The sequence below is a fragment of the Mesoplodon densirostris genome, chromosome 5 (assembly GCF_025265405.1).
Source record: "Mesoplodon densirostris isolate mMesDen1 chromosome 5, mMesDen1 primary haplotype, whole genome shotgun sequence".
NCBI lineage: Eukaryota > Metazoa > Chordata > Mammalia > Artiodactyla > Ziphiidae > Mesoplodon > Mesoplodon densirostris.
Genome location: NC_082665.1, coordinates 25,802,717 through 25,817,623, shown reverse-complemented (window position 1 = coordinate 25,817,623; position 14,907 = coordinate 25,802,717). Strand labels below are relative to the sequence as shown.

The 14,907-nt window shown below is 36.4% G+C and overlaps 1 protein-coding gene across 1 annotated transcript in view; it reads right to left on the bottom strand.

Moving 5' to 3' along the window:
• Window positions 1–3,344: 3,344 nt before the first annotated feature.
• Window positions 3,345–14,907, bottom strand: part of TMPRSS15 (transmembrane serine protease 15) — a 146,495-nt gene continuing 134,932 nt past the window's right edge. The window contains exons 22-25 of the mRNA XM_060099785.1: window positions 12,109–12,290; window positions 11,100–11,195; window positions 7,778–7,917; window positions 3,345–3,500 (exon numbers count right to left, since the gene is read on the bottom strand). Coding sequence (XP_059955768.1) covers window positions 3,345–3,500; window positions 7,778–7,917; window positions 11,100–11,195; window positions 12,109–12,290 — 574 coding nt within the window. The remainder of the gene's footprint in view (window positions 3,501–7,777; window positions 7,918–11,099; window positions 11,196–12,108; window positions 12,291–14,907) is intronic.

Below are 14,907 nucleotides of genomic sequence, written 5' to 3'. Positions count from 1 at the left end.
GTTTCATTTTTCAATAATGCTGTTTTGATTAAAGAAATGTATCACTGTTGTCAACTGAATTCACACACACATAAATATATTACCATAGAAAAAGTTTCTTTTCTAGAAATGGCTCATCTTCTTTTAGTTTCTCTGCTTTGGGTCAGAGTATGTTTAGGAAATCTCTTCAGAAATAAGAAGTTATTTCATTAACCGTGGTATAAATCTAGTCAAATATTTTACTTGGAGGCAAGAATTGTCTAATTTCAGCTGTGCAAGACATGTGCCTTACAATTATTTTGCATTTAAAATTCAACAGATTTTGTAATAACTTTGTTAATAGCTGTATAAACAATAATATACTCAATCTAGAGCAACAAAAGTGGCATACACGATATAAATCATATGTCTTCACGTGTTGCCTGTGTAACCACAAGTGGCTCTCTGAGGGTTCTGGAATCGATTTGGCCCCTACCTTGCCAACAAAGCAAAGATGGTTGTTTGGGTTCTGGGATTGACCCTGGAGGCCGATACCTACAGAGTTTGCCTAAGGTTTTTCCTAGCTCCGTTTAGCCTCTGTCAGCATATAAGGCAGTTTTACAGTTGGGACTAGTTGAGTGGTCACCACTAGTGTGCAGTTAAGCACAGCACACTGACATTTCCACAAGGAAAGAAACTGAATTAGTATAAAAATGGGTTGGAGGGCATCAATGATCACGTGTTCACTGTCCATGTTTGGCTGAGAGAGTAAACTGGGGTGCCTCCGTCGTATCTTCTAGTTTCTTCAATGCTTGTGGCTCCTTCTTCTCAAGAGAGAGTTGTAACTATCTGGTCTTCAAATGTCTCTGTGCTCCTTTTAACCAAATAAAAAATCCTTGTTTCTGAAGAATGATCATTGGTGTTGTCTCAATATCTTAAGTGAACAAAGTACAGATATGTTTGCATTAATCTAGGGGAACAAATGACTGTTAAAGTGTGGTAAGAATGGAAGTTATGGTTGTAGACTGTTTTAAAGCTCATCTTTTCAGTTAGATAATGAAGAGCTTTCACTAAAGCAATTCACAACTCCAGTTGGTTGGCAAAATTAAGAGGCAAAATAGAAATTAGGGGGCATTGGTCCTTTTTCAGCTGCTCAGAGACTGAGGAAATAGGCAGCTGCGTTCTAAGCTTAGATCTGCCCACATTTAGCACTTCTTTTTCTTTTCTTGGCGACCCATCTTTCTGGGCAGAATAGGAGACCAGCTGCTGGGATCTACCTCTTCCCTCCAAGCTCCCACCATGCATTTCTTCCATTAGTCGGGACTTGGTGGAGGGAGACTAGGCTTTCCCCATCGTCTGTGCCACCCACAACTGCAACAGCTGCAGGGCAGGAGAGGCAAAGCAATGGGGAAGGGACTTGGTTTTGCCTTTTATCTTGATCCAGAGCTGGATTACTCTTCCGGTGTCAATTACTAAATGCATATGTTCCTAGAGTTGGGATAATGAACTTCTGTCTTATTGGAAGATGGTAGAGAGACTGTCCTAAGGGTTCCTTAAGCTGACCTTTGAAAAATAAAAAGGACTAGGTGTTGTATTTGTATTTTCAGAACATACTTCTAATAAGTGTTGTGAAATGCAGGTGAATTGCAGAAGAATATTCAGGAAATAAAATCAAACAGCAGACCCTACCCTTGCTGTTCCATCCTTCCTATTAGGATCAGGTCATTGGAAAGGTTTTAAAAAAGAGTAGTGTGTTCAGGGACTCCCAATTTTTGTCCTAAAAATAAATCCTGTGATTGTTTACCAGGAATTTGTAATCCTCAATCATCTGGATACACCTTTTCTTTTTTTCTTTTTAAAATTTTTACTGGAGTATAGTTGATGTACAATGTTGCATTAGTTTCAGGTGTACAGCAAAGTCAATCAGTTATACATATACATATATCCACCCTTTTAGATTCTTTTCCCATATAGATCATTACAGAGTATTGAGTAGAGTTCCCTGTGCTATACAGTAGGTCCTTGTTGGTTATCTGTTTTATATATAGCAGTGTATACATGTCACCTTCTTTATATGGTATTGTTTTCCCTTTCTCTGACCATTGCCCAGAGAGAGAGTCTTTTGCTAGGACAACTCATGATTATTTACTGTCCCTTCTCCCTGAAATTTCAGGAACACTCCCACCTACATGGTGGTCCCCACTGCTTCTTCAGTACATCAGTAGCAACTATTCCTCTCAGGTGTAGCCCAAGTCTCATTTCTTCCATAAGGCCAATATCAACTGATTGATCCCTTCTTTCAACTGCTTGAAACCTTACTCTCTCTTCTATTACTTTGGACCATATAGACCCATGCAAGAATGTGTGTGTGTGTGTGTGTGTGTGTTTACATTTGTATTAATTTGTATGAATTTTGTCTTCCTGAATAAATCAGTAGATTTTGTGTGGTAAGCTAAATTGAAGTTTGCACTTACTCTGGAAATGATCCAAGAGATTAAAGCAGTGGAGCAAATTCATTTATTCCACATTTTTACCCTTCCAGTGGGCAATTCAGCTGTGTCTAAATAAGTTTTTCACATGTTAGAAATATCCACTGTAACTCATCTGTCAGAGAAAAACCACATTTGTAATAGTTTTATTTCTTTGATATGTCTGATAATTTTTGGAAACCTAAAAAACACTAGCTTGAAATAAACAGACCGTATGAATAATCCAGGGAAAAAATGATCCATTGAAAGTATGACAATATTAGTTAATTTAGCTTTAATTTTGATACAAGGGCGATATATGGACTTGTGCTATTTTGCTGTTTAATTATCTTATTTGAGAGAATTGTGCAATCGATTTAGTTCAGGTCTATGACATGAACTTACAATAAATATTTTTGATAAGTGGGGAAAATATTAAGCATGTGCTCAAGTTGGATTGGAAATGCATTTGGATAGAAAAGCAGGAGAATGATTGAGATTCTTATAATAGTGATCTAAGCTGGAATTAGATAATTTACAGCAGTCTATTTTAAACAATAACATACTTTGTGCAAAGAGTTTATTTTGCTTCTCCTAATTTTGCTTAAACTTTAAGTGTAATAGTATATGCTTTAAAATAACATTCCTTTAAATAAGAGAATATGATAAAAATAATGATTAAGAACAAAGGAAATAATATCTGTGAAAGAATAACTGTTCACAATAAAATCAAACTTTATTATTTTAAAGTTACTTTGTATTGTAAAGATTAGTTTTTGTTTTCTCCCCCAGCATTTCGGTGGCTTAGGTAAAGAATCAAGGCTTTTAGAAATGATTTTTTCAAAACTCTCAATTTCCATGCTTCTTAAAGTGGAATGGGAAAACTGCCTGATTTTCATCTTTGCTTTAGGAAACACTCTAATGTAGAAAACTTTGTATCCATTCTGTGAACCTCGGGACCCGGGAGTATACCCCTGGGCGATTAGGCAGTGCACACTGGTATCCAAATGACGTCACACCAACCAGGAACCATCTGTTGTTTTCTTGGCACGTGAGTGGTCCTCCTGAATCCCCCTAAAGAGTAAATTGCAAAAGAAAATTGTAGATGTGTGATCAATTTATATATATATATATATATATATATATATATATATATTTAAGCAAATAAGTTCAAAACTGAAGATCAAAAATATGGTTTAATTGCCGTTGCAAGTCATCTGTAAATATTCTCACCATCACTCTAGGTCAAGAATTAGAAACTTTCTCTGCTCAGTAAGTACACAGAGAAACTCTGGCAACTAAAACAAAATTTATATGCAATTTTTTATGAGTCACTCTTATAGAAAGCATTTCCTTGCTTTAAGTATGGCATTTTAATGGGTACCAAGAAATTTTCTAAGGCACAACTCTGAGAGCATCCCAACCAAAATACATGTTAAAAGCTAATCCTTTTATTAAAGGAGATATGTCCTAAGTATTATGGGGGCTTTGTGGTAAGACAATATTCCACATTATGTGCTTTAGGATAACTAATAACTCACACATAAAGTTGATTTTAGTTCTCTTGGGCAGCATTAATTTTTTGGCATTAGACAAGCACAGTCAGATTTGAAAAAAATATTTCAACTGAAATAGGCACATTTATGATATAATTTCTAGTGAGAGGCACACATTTTCATCTATCTTGATGAAATGCTTTTAATTTTCATAAATGTTAATTATAGCAATTCCTAGTTGAGTTAATTACATGGATTTTATTTCCACAGGATTATTCCTGTGTAATGCAAATGAATATAATGCAAATGTATAGTACCGTTATTTAATGATAGAGAATTGACAAATATTTTCCCACATTAATTGTGAAAGCATTTTAAATTAATCTTTTCTTTTTTATATTTATGAAGGAACTTAAAGCCTTGTGTACTTTGGTAAATCACTGGTACAATAGAATATTTCAGCTAAGCTTATGTAAAAAAGTATCCTGAGAGACATTTTGCCGGATTCTTTATCACCTTTGGGACTTATATTTAAGGGAAAAAAATGTGGTCTAGAAAATCACCCTTTCTCTCCTGAGGGAGAGGAGCATAAATCTCATTGGCAACCATGGGTTACTCCTTTTCTAGATGTAACAAATGCGTTCAAGCTGTTTGAAGGCGGGGATTGTGATTGTACTTCTGCATCCTAAGCCCTTAGTTCATAATATGGTTCAGAAATATTTACGGAACAGTGTCAATTCAAGGTAAGAATAAATACTGACTCAAAGTGATACGTGACTTAGAAGTTAGTAAAAATAAACCTCAAATGTTTGGGTATTTTAAAAAGGAGTCATTTTGTTTGCTTCATATTTTCAAAAATAATTTCATATTTTTAAAAAGACAGTAGAATCCAGACGTTGATTACTTGAACAAGGATTTTAAATTACCCAGCACATATTGGCTCAGTGGCTGTTATTCAAAGAATCCACCAGCAGGCCTGAGGCCAAACAGCTGAGTGTTCTGTCTGGGTCTATCATTTCCCATCATCTAACTACATACACCATTTCAGTTCTACTCTGTTACTTCTCCTCGCCTTCATTTTCTGATTTGTTCAATGAAGTTATTTCATTCCATTATCTCAGAGATGTGTAAGTACTTCAAAAATATGAGTGAATGTCCAGACCATAAAGTATTAACCTAAAATTTATGTTTCTATGGAGATGCTATATTTATAAAGAAAAACAAAAATCATTAACTTCTTTGACTGAACATCTGAGTATAAGGGTTGGAGACCATTTTTATTTAGGGTAGTGGTTCTTAAACCTTGGATTGCATCAGAATCACCTGAGGGCTTGCTCACACAGACATTGCTGGGCCTCCGCCTCTAGAGTTTCTGATTCAGTGACTCTCTGGCAAGGCCAAGAATTTGCACCTATAACCAGATTTCAGGTGATGCTGATCTCCTGGATTGGAGGCCACACTTCGAAAATCAGTAGTGTATAGAACAAATCTCAGAATAGTCAGCAGAATGGATTTGCTCTTTGTGTCATTCACTTAGTTTTATAGAGAGAGGACTTATGACAGACATTCATGGTGCCTTAAAATCCAAACAGCTGCCTAGCAAGCACAAGCCTTTGGGAAGCCAGAAGATATTCAAGAACATGTGAATGACTAATAAGGCAAATTCTTCACCACTCTAGGGAAAAAAATAATGCTTTGAAGAACTTATTCAAGTGATATATCAATAGTAACATATGCATAATTTAAAATAATGTATCCTTATGTAATCAGTTCTCCTTTTTAACACAATATTAAAGATGAACAAAGAAAATCATGTAACTCTCTAGACAATCACTCAATCATGATAACATTATATTACACAAGGTATTGCCTTGTGTGGGAGCTTTCTTACTTGCTAATGAATAACGTACTAAAACTATCTAGAAATTGGAACCAAATATGAGATTTCAGAGATCAGGCATGAGTTGCTGGCTTAATGTAACCCAAGCATCGATAACATCAGCAGTCATATTTTCTACCTAGTGCATGAAGTGTCTGCCACACAACCCCCATTAACTCTAATTGAAGTTATACAGCTGATTTCCCTTCTGAGCAATAATTCTATAAATCTCCCTCTAAGTGGCAATATATCTTACCTTTAGTACGCTTTTCATTTTAAAAGGAAAGTATAAGAGAAAAATTATAAACAAGAATGCTATCCTATTCGTCTTGAATATGCAACTGTCATCAAAGCAGAATAAATGTAAAACTAAGCTGAACATTTAAGATGACATGAGACATTGGCTTCACTAGAGAACACATATTCAGATCCACCTGTGTAACTGTCTGTTAAGAAAGTCTTGTATTCAGTCCAATTATTATGACATATGTATTAGTATGTGTTCATATAGATAACAAGTTGTTTACACTAACAAAGTGAAGCCATTTCCTCACAGTATAGATTGCTAATCTGCATTTGTAGATTATTCATTTGCTCACTATTGCTATCAGGTTTAATCTAATCCAGTAGATGTTAGTGCATTAATATTTTATTAATTTTCAAATATAGAAAATATGCTCCAAAATTTATTTACAAAATCTCACAATAAAAATTGTTAATATTTTTGTGCAAGTACTTAATGCCTTACACGTGTTATCTCTTTTAAACCTCTCAATAATACCTAAGTGACTTGCCCAGACTCACTGGTAAGTGTTAAAGCAAGGGTCAAAAAAGTAGTTTGAGCACAGAATCCATGCTTTCATGGCTAGTTCATACTGCACCTAAAATTTAATTATAAATCTAAAATCTAGCAGAATTTACTTTTTATTTGTTGAATGTATATAGATTTCATGGAGCTGATAGATGGCTACATTATTTCTAGGTAGAAATAGAGACACAGTTGTAGAGAACAAACGTATGGACACCAAGGCGGGAAAGTGGCAGGGATGGTGGTGGTGTGATGAATTGGGAGAGTGGGATTGACATATACACACTAATCTGTATAAAATAGATAACTAATAAGAACCTGCTGAATAAAAGAATAAATAAAATTCAAAAATTCAAAAAATAAAAATAAAAACAAAAGCAAAAAAAAAAAGTTTTATCTTCCAAGAAAGTTAGTTTGTGGGTAAGAGTTTTTTTTGAAAGCCACACTAGTCAAAAGAATGAGCAAAAAATCACACCTCTCTAAAAAGTTCCAATTGAAAACCTCTTTAGGACACTGGATGCCAACTTATTAGTGCTTCTATTTACTTATTTTAATGTTATTCTCAAAGTATATGTATTTTTAAATAAATCATTTTTTATTCTGTAAAAAACAAAACAAAACAAAACAAAAAACCTAGTGATACTTCAAACATATTGCAGGCTCTCCAGGTTGGTTTTCATCCAAAAATTATTCTGGGTCACTGGACACCTGGACTAGACTCTAAATCAGGGTTGAGAATTAGAGGAGTACAGGCCAATTTGGCCCACAGACCTGTTTTTGTTTGATTTGTTTGAATAGGGTTTTAAAGAATTTGAAATTTGAAAATAAATGATTCTAGCTAAGGTACATACTCTCCAGCTCACCCCCAGGCCCACTACTTCATATTTTTCCTGGCAGTCAGACACATCCACATGTTATGCCTAGTCTCTAAAGACATCTGATTTGTAACCTTTGTTGATAAAAATTAGTTCTGTTTCTAATGCTCAGGTCCACCCAGGAGTACTATGCAAATAAGCCACAAATAAAAGTGAAAAGTCACAGTTTTGTAAATGAGGAAATGAAATTAAGACCCTGATGATTTCTGCACTCCCTAATCATTGTTGAGTGATGAACTCATCATGTAGCAATGCTTTCTGGAAATATTGGGTGAGCAGTTTTACATATTTACCTGACAAGAATCTACACCTCCTTCTTCATAGCCTGCACACACCATATTTTCTGTAATGTTATACTCTGGCATCTCTTGTTGGCATTTCTCATTTGATAGAAGGGGAACATCAGCTTCTTGCAGTATGTCTGCAGGAGGACCTGTTCAAAATGGATAATGCAGCCAGCCAGTCAGAAGTGATCAACATGCATCAGTGAAGGAGCCACCATCAGTCTTTTTTATTTCAACAGTTCACTCTCATTACCGAGTACTGTGTGTATACATAATGGAACTAAATGCTAAAAGCACATAATAAAGCCCATCTGCAGATTTTGCCAAGTGGGTAACAGTAAAGCACTTCTTTAGTTCCCAAGGTTTAGCAGGGATGATGGATTGGACTAGACGGTCTTTAGGTATTTTCAGTAATTTCAAATGGTTACAGCATTGCTTATGGGGGAAAAAAGCCCGCCAACACAAAAAGTTTCATTCATGGAAATCAGCAAAGTCTCAGAAATCCAGCAGTGCTTTTCATTTGGCACCTGAAGAGGTGCTCCCTTATAATGGCATTCAGCTCCTTCGTGGGGCTGTATGAGCAAACAGGTGCGTACTGAACAGGAGACGAAGCTCAGAGGAACTGTGCCCTGGTCTCAGGGCAATCAGCTTGTCATCCACATGCAGGGGAAGAGAAAGGAGGCATTTAGTAGCAGAGTATACTTCCATGCTTTTCACAAAATGACTCATCTACTGGAAGCATGAATCTCTGTTTACCGAAATACTAATCCCAAGAGGGATGTGAAAAAAGCAGGTGTCTAGTGCGCCAAGAAAAGGTACATGATAAGCACTTTCTAATAATTAACAATTCTATTTGCTTTCTCAAGAAAGGCAGAAAGTTGAAAATAAACTAGTACATTTGACAGCCAGTGTTGTTGCAAAAATGTATGTGCTCTCATTTCTAGCTAAGTTTTATCACCACACTAAAAAGACAAGAAACAAATGCGCACGTGCACAGAGGTGCAAAGCAATGTATGCGTAATCAGTGGTGTGTTGGTAAATGTTTAATAACTGATTTTTCAAGAAATAAAAACAAAGCCCCACTGTGTATTGTCTGCCAAATTGCCTGTTGCAAACACTCCAAACATTTCAAAGTACCGGTATGACAGCGAGTATGAAGTTGGGAGTTGATACCAGCTGGTGCCAGTGACTTCAGAGGCTGGATGACTTTTAAAGTTTGACAATGAACTTTAATTTTAAAAAGCGATTTAGAGAAGTTAAGATGGGGGATAACTTTAAGCATCTCACTGTCATTTGTTCTATGAAGACTGAGGATGGGCTGGTAGAATTAGTTTTAGAATAAAAATCAAAGAAAATTTTGCTGCTTGTCAAGGAAGAAAAAATTGGATATATGATAAAACTTTTTGGTAGAAAAAAATTTGAGCAGTGTTCTTACATTTGATACTTGTCAACATGAGTTACCATAAGGATAATTGAAAATATACGTACTCATACCAAAAAACCCACATAAAAATGTCAGTGAAGTTATTTAAGTTTACTAGTTGCCTTAATTTAATCAAATAATACTTCTTTCTCTCTTAGTAAGCAACATGTTCATGACCTTAAAAAATTAATTAGTGTAATATACTCAAAGGGGAAAAACTGGGGGTTTAGAAGTAGTTGGAAACCCTAAGAAAAAGTTCATAAAATTTGTTAAACTTGCCACACCCAAGAAGTATTTAAAAGTGATCTGTTTATTCCTAAATGAAATTGATCTCAGATGCAGATGTTTTTCTTGGCTCCATACCACTCCTAGAGACTTTTTCTAAGTCAATTAAATGCATAGCTTTAGTAACAATAAGCAAATGTAAGCAAGTTTACTCAACTCTTAAAATAATAATAATTTCCTATGGAATAAAGAGTCTTAAATTTTGTTAGTAGATAATTTGCTTTTGAAGAGTACATTGTGGTCATAAATGTCTTTTAGCTTGAAGTCTGATAGAGAAAACATCTATCTAAGAATCATTTTTACTCTTTAGATTTCAAATTTAATAAGTCATGACATTTTTCAAGTGGAGGAAATACAATAATATACAGACTTTGACTTCAACATACTTTATGGGCAGCAGAAATGAAGCATTTCAACAAGATAACGTAATTGCAGTGGAGAACCTTTGTCAGAATCATCAGGCAAGGGTTTGACTTAGATTTTATGCTCTCTTTTACAAGAAGTAAGGATATTTTAGCTGCGAATCCTTTGCTTCTGGGACATGCACCTCTCCACAAGATTTTGTGCCTTTTCATCTTAAATGCAATTAGGATTTTTAAATATCATGGATATAACCTGTTGTAACTCTAGAGACCAGGTTTTTCCACCCAACAATAGTGTTGTTCCTTGTTGCTTAACTATTAGTGAGTGGTCAAACTCGAGCCTAGATGGAGTAACTCCTATTAGGAATTTTGAAACCAATGAACCTTGCAGTTACGTTTAGAGGGTTTGAAATACTAGAATGCTTAAAAAGAAAAAAAGTGTGGTTATTTGTTTTCCATTGTAAGACCCGCTTTATTTGCCATGAAGAAAGAAAATAAATTTCCCAATTTAACTGTGGCATTTTTTTATTTTACATAGTTTAATGTGAAAAAATGTACATCTTAGAGTTGATGAAATATTGCAAGGATATTGAAAAAAAATTTATCGAGGTATCATTGACATACAACATTATATTATTTTCAGGTGTACAGTGTAATTTGATATTCTTTGTTTGGAAAACATGCTATTAAATAATGCTGGTGAGTCAATGGTTTATTAATTTATAGTCTTCAATGTAAGATTCATGCCATATATGAGTCTTCTTGTCAGTAGGCGGAATTAGCACCTTGAAACTGATTCCCTTCTCATCTTAGGGAATGTGAGTGTGAAACATTTATATGATAAATACAAATAGTTTTATTGATTTGGAAAATGTAACAGTTAATAATTTGGCTTTTGATGAGACCTTATCCATATGCTTTATAAAAATACATTTTTGTAGCCTTTGGTTATATCATTTCAATAGGTATATATTTTCATCAGAGAGTTTATAATACTAAATTTAGATATTGAGTTTAGGGAATGCTTGAATTTCCCTCTAATAACAATTATAGTTTTATAATATGCTCCATGCAATTTGGAAAAAGCAATTTAACTATACAAATATGCAACATATGAATATAAGCCAGACAGTGATTTTAAGAGATACTGCAGAAAATTGTTAGAGTATAAGAGTTTTTTAAAATGTTGAAAATATTCACAGGATAGAGCAACAGCATGCTTTTTGCTAATAGGCATTTCCTATTGAGTCTGATAATTTACCTTGATATACAAGTGTTCCCCAGCCAGCAATAGAACAAATTCTTCCAGGAGGAAAAACTTGATTTTCTTCGGGTAAGCAAATAGGTTGTATATAATCTGTAAACATGAAAGAAAACAAGAACAGACACACATTCATTTCCAAAAGTTTTAAAAATCAATCATTTTAAACATTTCATCTAAAAAAACCCTTGCATTTTCATGTTATCCTGCCTGGACATTTTTTAGGCATCAATCTTGGTGGCTGACTTTTTCAGCCTTTCTCCAATGGTTTGCAAGCCTCCTAACTTTCATTCAACATCCATGACATGTAAAACCGAAGGCAGACACAAAAGTGAATAAAAGGATAGGGCTAATACAACGAACTACAGCAATCATCTGCCTTTGTTAAGTGCTCTCATGCATGCGGAGACAGAATTCCAGAGGAGCACAGGGATGCACTCTCTCTTGACTGGGCCCTGGGAAAGTCTTCAGAGTAAAGGTTGGAGCTGAGCAGAGCCCTTCAGGATAAATTTCACTCCCTCAGGTGATTTCTTGCACCTTCTCTAGGTATTTGGAGGAAATCCTCCATCTGCCATTTTATTAATATTATTGAATCTCCTTTATGAATGACCATTCTTACTCACTTCGCTCTTTGAACATATGCTTGTTTCTCACTTTGTCCTACTCCGGCCTTTGTGGCAGATGGACCTATCTTTCTTTCCCAGAGAAACATAGACGGCACGTAATAGAGCATGACCTATTATCTCTGGGCTGCTCCTTGGAGTTTACTGACATAAAGGGCTCTGAGAGTTGTATTTTACTGTTCAATTTTCTAGAAAGTTGGATTTAAGCACCGTGATGAAGGTAATTTAATGTGTTTCTCTACATTCCCCAATTCCATTTAAATTATAGTGATTTCTATAACAAATTATCCAACTTTTATGGACTATTAATGCACTGGTACTGATATTTCAAATCTAATTTTGAATTAATTTGGGCAGATAAGATGACTAAAACTGATTTCTCTTACCTGTGTAATTCACTTTCAATTCAAGATGCATCATGGCAATGTCACTGTCCTTTCTCCATATATTGTAGTGTGGATTAATGACAATTTGGTCTATCAACCGAGTTTCTATTTGAGGAGAAGTCAAATTCAATGTCATATGCAGGCCTAGGACTGCTTTCCACTTAGATGGCTCTAAATTTCTCCTAAAGTTTATGAAAAAGAAGAATAAGAAACTCTCCATCCACCACAGTTACTTTCTAGAGATCTTAACAGTAGGTATTTCAGAATTATGTGTTCCCATCCTCAAATATTCTTGAATTTCTTTGAAGAATTCTTCTTTAAAGATATTTCCTTAATTTCATTTTTTTCTGATCAGATCATAGAGGAGGCGTTAATTTGTGCTAATGTCTATAACTTCTCTTAAGTCATCTCTTAATCTCTGGTTCTAGCTTGTGGTTTTCAACTTCCGTTTCCCATTAGAATCACCTGGAATGCTTTTAAATAACACTGTTACCTGCTCCCCCTTCTCCATCTCTGGTTTAATGAGTCTGGGATGGAGAGGGGGATTTTAAAAATTCATTTTTCAGTTAAATCTTCATGTTGATGGTAAGGCATAGCCAGGTTTGAGAAACTCTGCTTTAGATCATATTCCAGTGTGGAGACTGCATCTTTGTCCAGGGTTTCCCTTAGCAACCACAGTAGCTATGGTAACAATGGAAGGAGGTTCAGCAGCATCTCCTGTTTAGAAGGTCACTGAATTCACACAGAGTTCACATAAACAGTAAAACCTATTATGATGTTTATAAGCTAATATATGAGCTTGAGTAATTTCCACACATAATGAACTTGAAAATTTTTTCATACACAATGTTGACCATTGATAATGTAGTGGTAAAAGGTAACATTTGTGTTATAGGCAGATTAAATTGGAGAGTATATTAGAATCTGAAAGTGTACAGGGACTCCTAAATGTGCTACTGGCCTGCAACATCTTCACGCCAAGAAATTACCAGTGAGCAGTTGGAATTAAGCCAACTGAGCCATATTCACAATGAAGTCAAAATTCAATAACTGCAGGCTTCCCTGGTGGTGCAGTGGTTGAGAGTCTGCCTGCTGATGCAGGGGACGCGGGTTCGTGCCCCAATCCGGGAAGATCCCACATGCCATGGAGCGGCTGGGCCTGTGAGCCATGGCCACTGAGCCTGCGCATCCGGAGCCTGTGCTCCACAATGGGAGAGGCCACAACAGTGAGAGAAAAAAAAAATTCAGTAACTGCAATTAGAGCAGAGCTAGTGATTTAATTCTCAAGAGTTTCAAATGCTTAGTTTAACATGGTATTTCAAATGTTAAAATACAAGTCACTTACAAATATATAAATATATAAAGAGCATGAAGTTATTTCAAGTCCATCTGTTTATCTTTTTATCTATCTATACATTACATTGTTATATTTCCTAAAGGCTTATGTTTGATCAAGTAGCAGTCTTCAGTAAAGCCGATGAATGCCCAAGCATCCAGTAAGCACCTGCTGATAACTGCACTGCCTTAAAATCTGAGGAACCTTGCTAAGTGCTTTATAGCAGTAAAATGACTCCTATTTATGGAGAAGCTGTTTTGTGCCAAGTGTAGTGCCAAACACTTTGCATCATCTCATTTCACCTTTAACACAGTTCTATGGATTTTACAATTAGAACAAACTGGGTGTTAACAGTTTAAAATGGTAGGGTAGAGAGGATCGGTGCTGACCAGCACTCACCAGCCTGAGATGCTTGTCTGCTCACCCGCTGGCGCAGGTAGGGGCTGGGAGCTGAGGCTCGGGCTTTGGAGGTCAGACCACAGGGAGAGGACTGGGGTTGGCTGTGTGAAGACAGCCTAAAGGGGGCTACTGCACCATGGCTAACAGGGAGGGAGCCTGGGGAAAAGTCTGGACCTGCTGGAGAGGCAAGAGACAGTTGTTTCAGGGTGCACAAGGAGAGGGAATTTCTGTTCTGTGTGCTCACAGAAGGCAGAGCACTGCCTAAGTGAGCTCCAGAGATGGGCGTGAGCTGCGGCTATCATCTGTGCCCACAGACGGGCACAGACCACTAATGCTGTTGCTGCTGCAACCAAGAATCCTGTGTGCAAGCACAGGTCACTACCCACACCACCCTGGGAGCCTGTGAAGCCCACCAATGCCAGTGTCCCATGATCCAGGAGCAACTTTCCCGGGAGAACACATGGCACGCCTCAGGCTGGTGCAACATCAGGCCGGCCTCTGCCACCTCAGGATCGCCCTGCATTCCAATTATGACTACTGTACCCCTCCCTCTCCCTGGCCTGAATGAGCAAGACCACCAATTCGGCTGCTGCTTTAAGCCCCTCCTGTCTGGGCAGGGAACATAGGCCTGAGGGTGGCCTACATGAAGAGTTGGGGTCAAAACAAAAGCTGAACCCCAGGAGCTGTGTGAACAAAGAAGAGAAAGGGAAATTTCTCTGTGCAGCCTCAGGAGCAGCAGATTAAATCCCTGCAATCAACTTGATAAACTCTGTATCTGAGGAATATCTGAATAGACAACAAATGTTCCCAAAATTGAGGTGGTGGACTTTGGGAGCAACTGCAGACTTGGGGTTTGCTTTCTGTGTCTGATTTGTTTTTGGTCTTATATTTAACTTAGTTTAGCTTTTAGTGCTTGTTATCATTGGTGGATTTGTTTATTGGTTTGGTTGCTCTCTTCCTTTTTTATTTCATTTTGTGAGTGTTTGTCTATGTTTCTTTGTGTGATTTTGTCTGTTTAGATTTGCTTTTACCATTTGTCCTATGGTCCTGTCTGTTCGTATTTT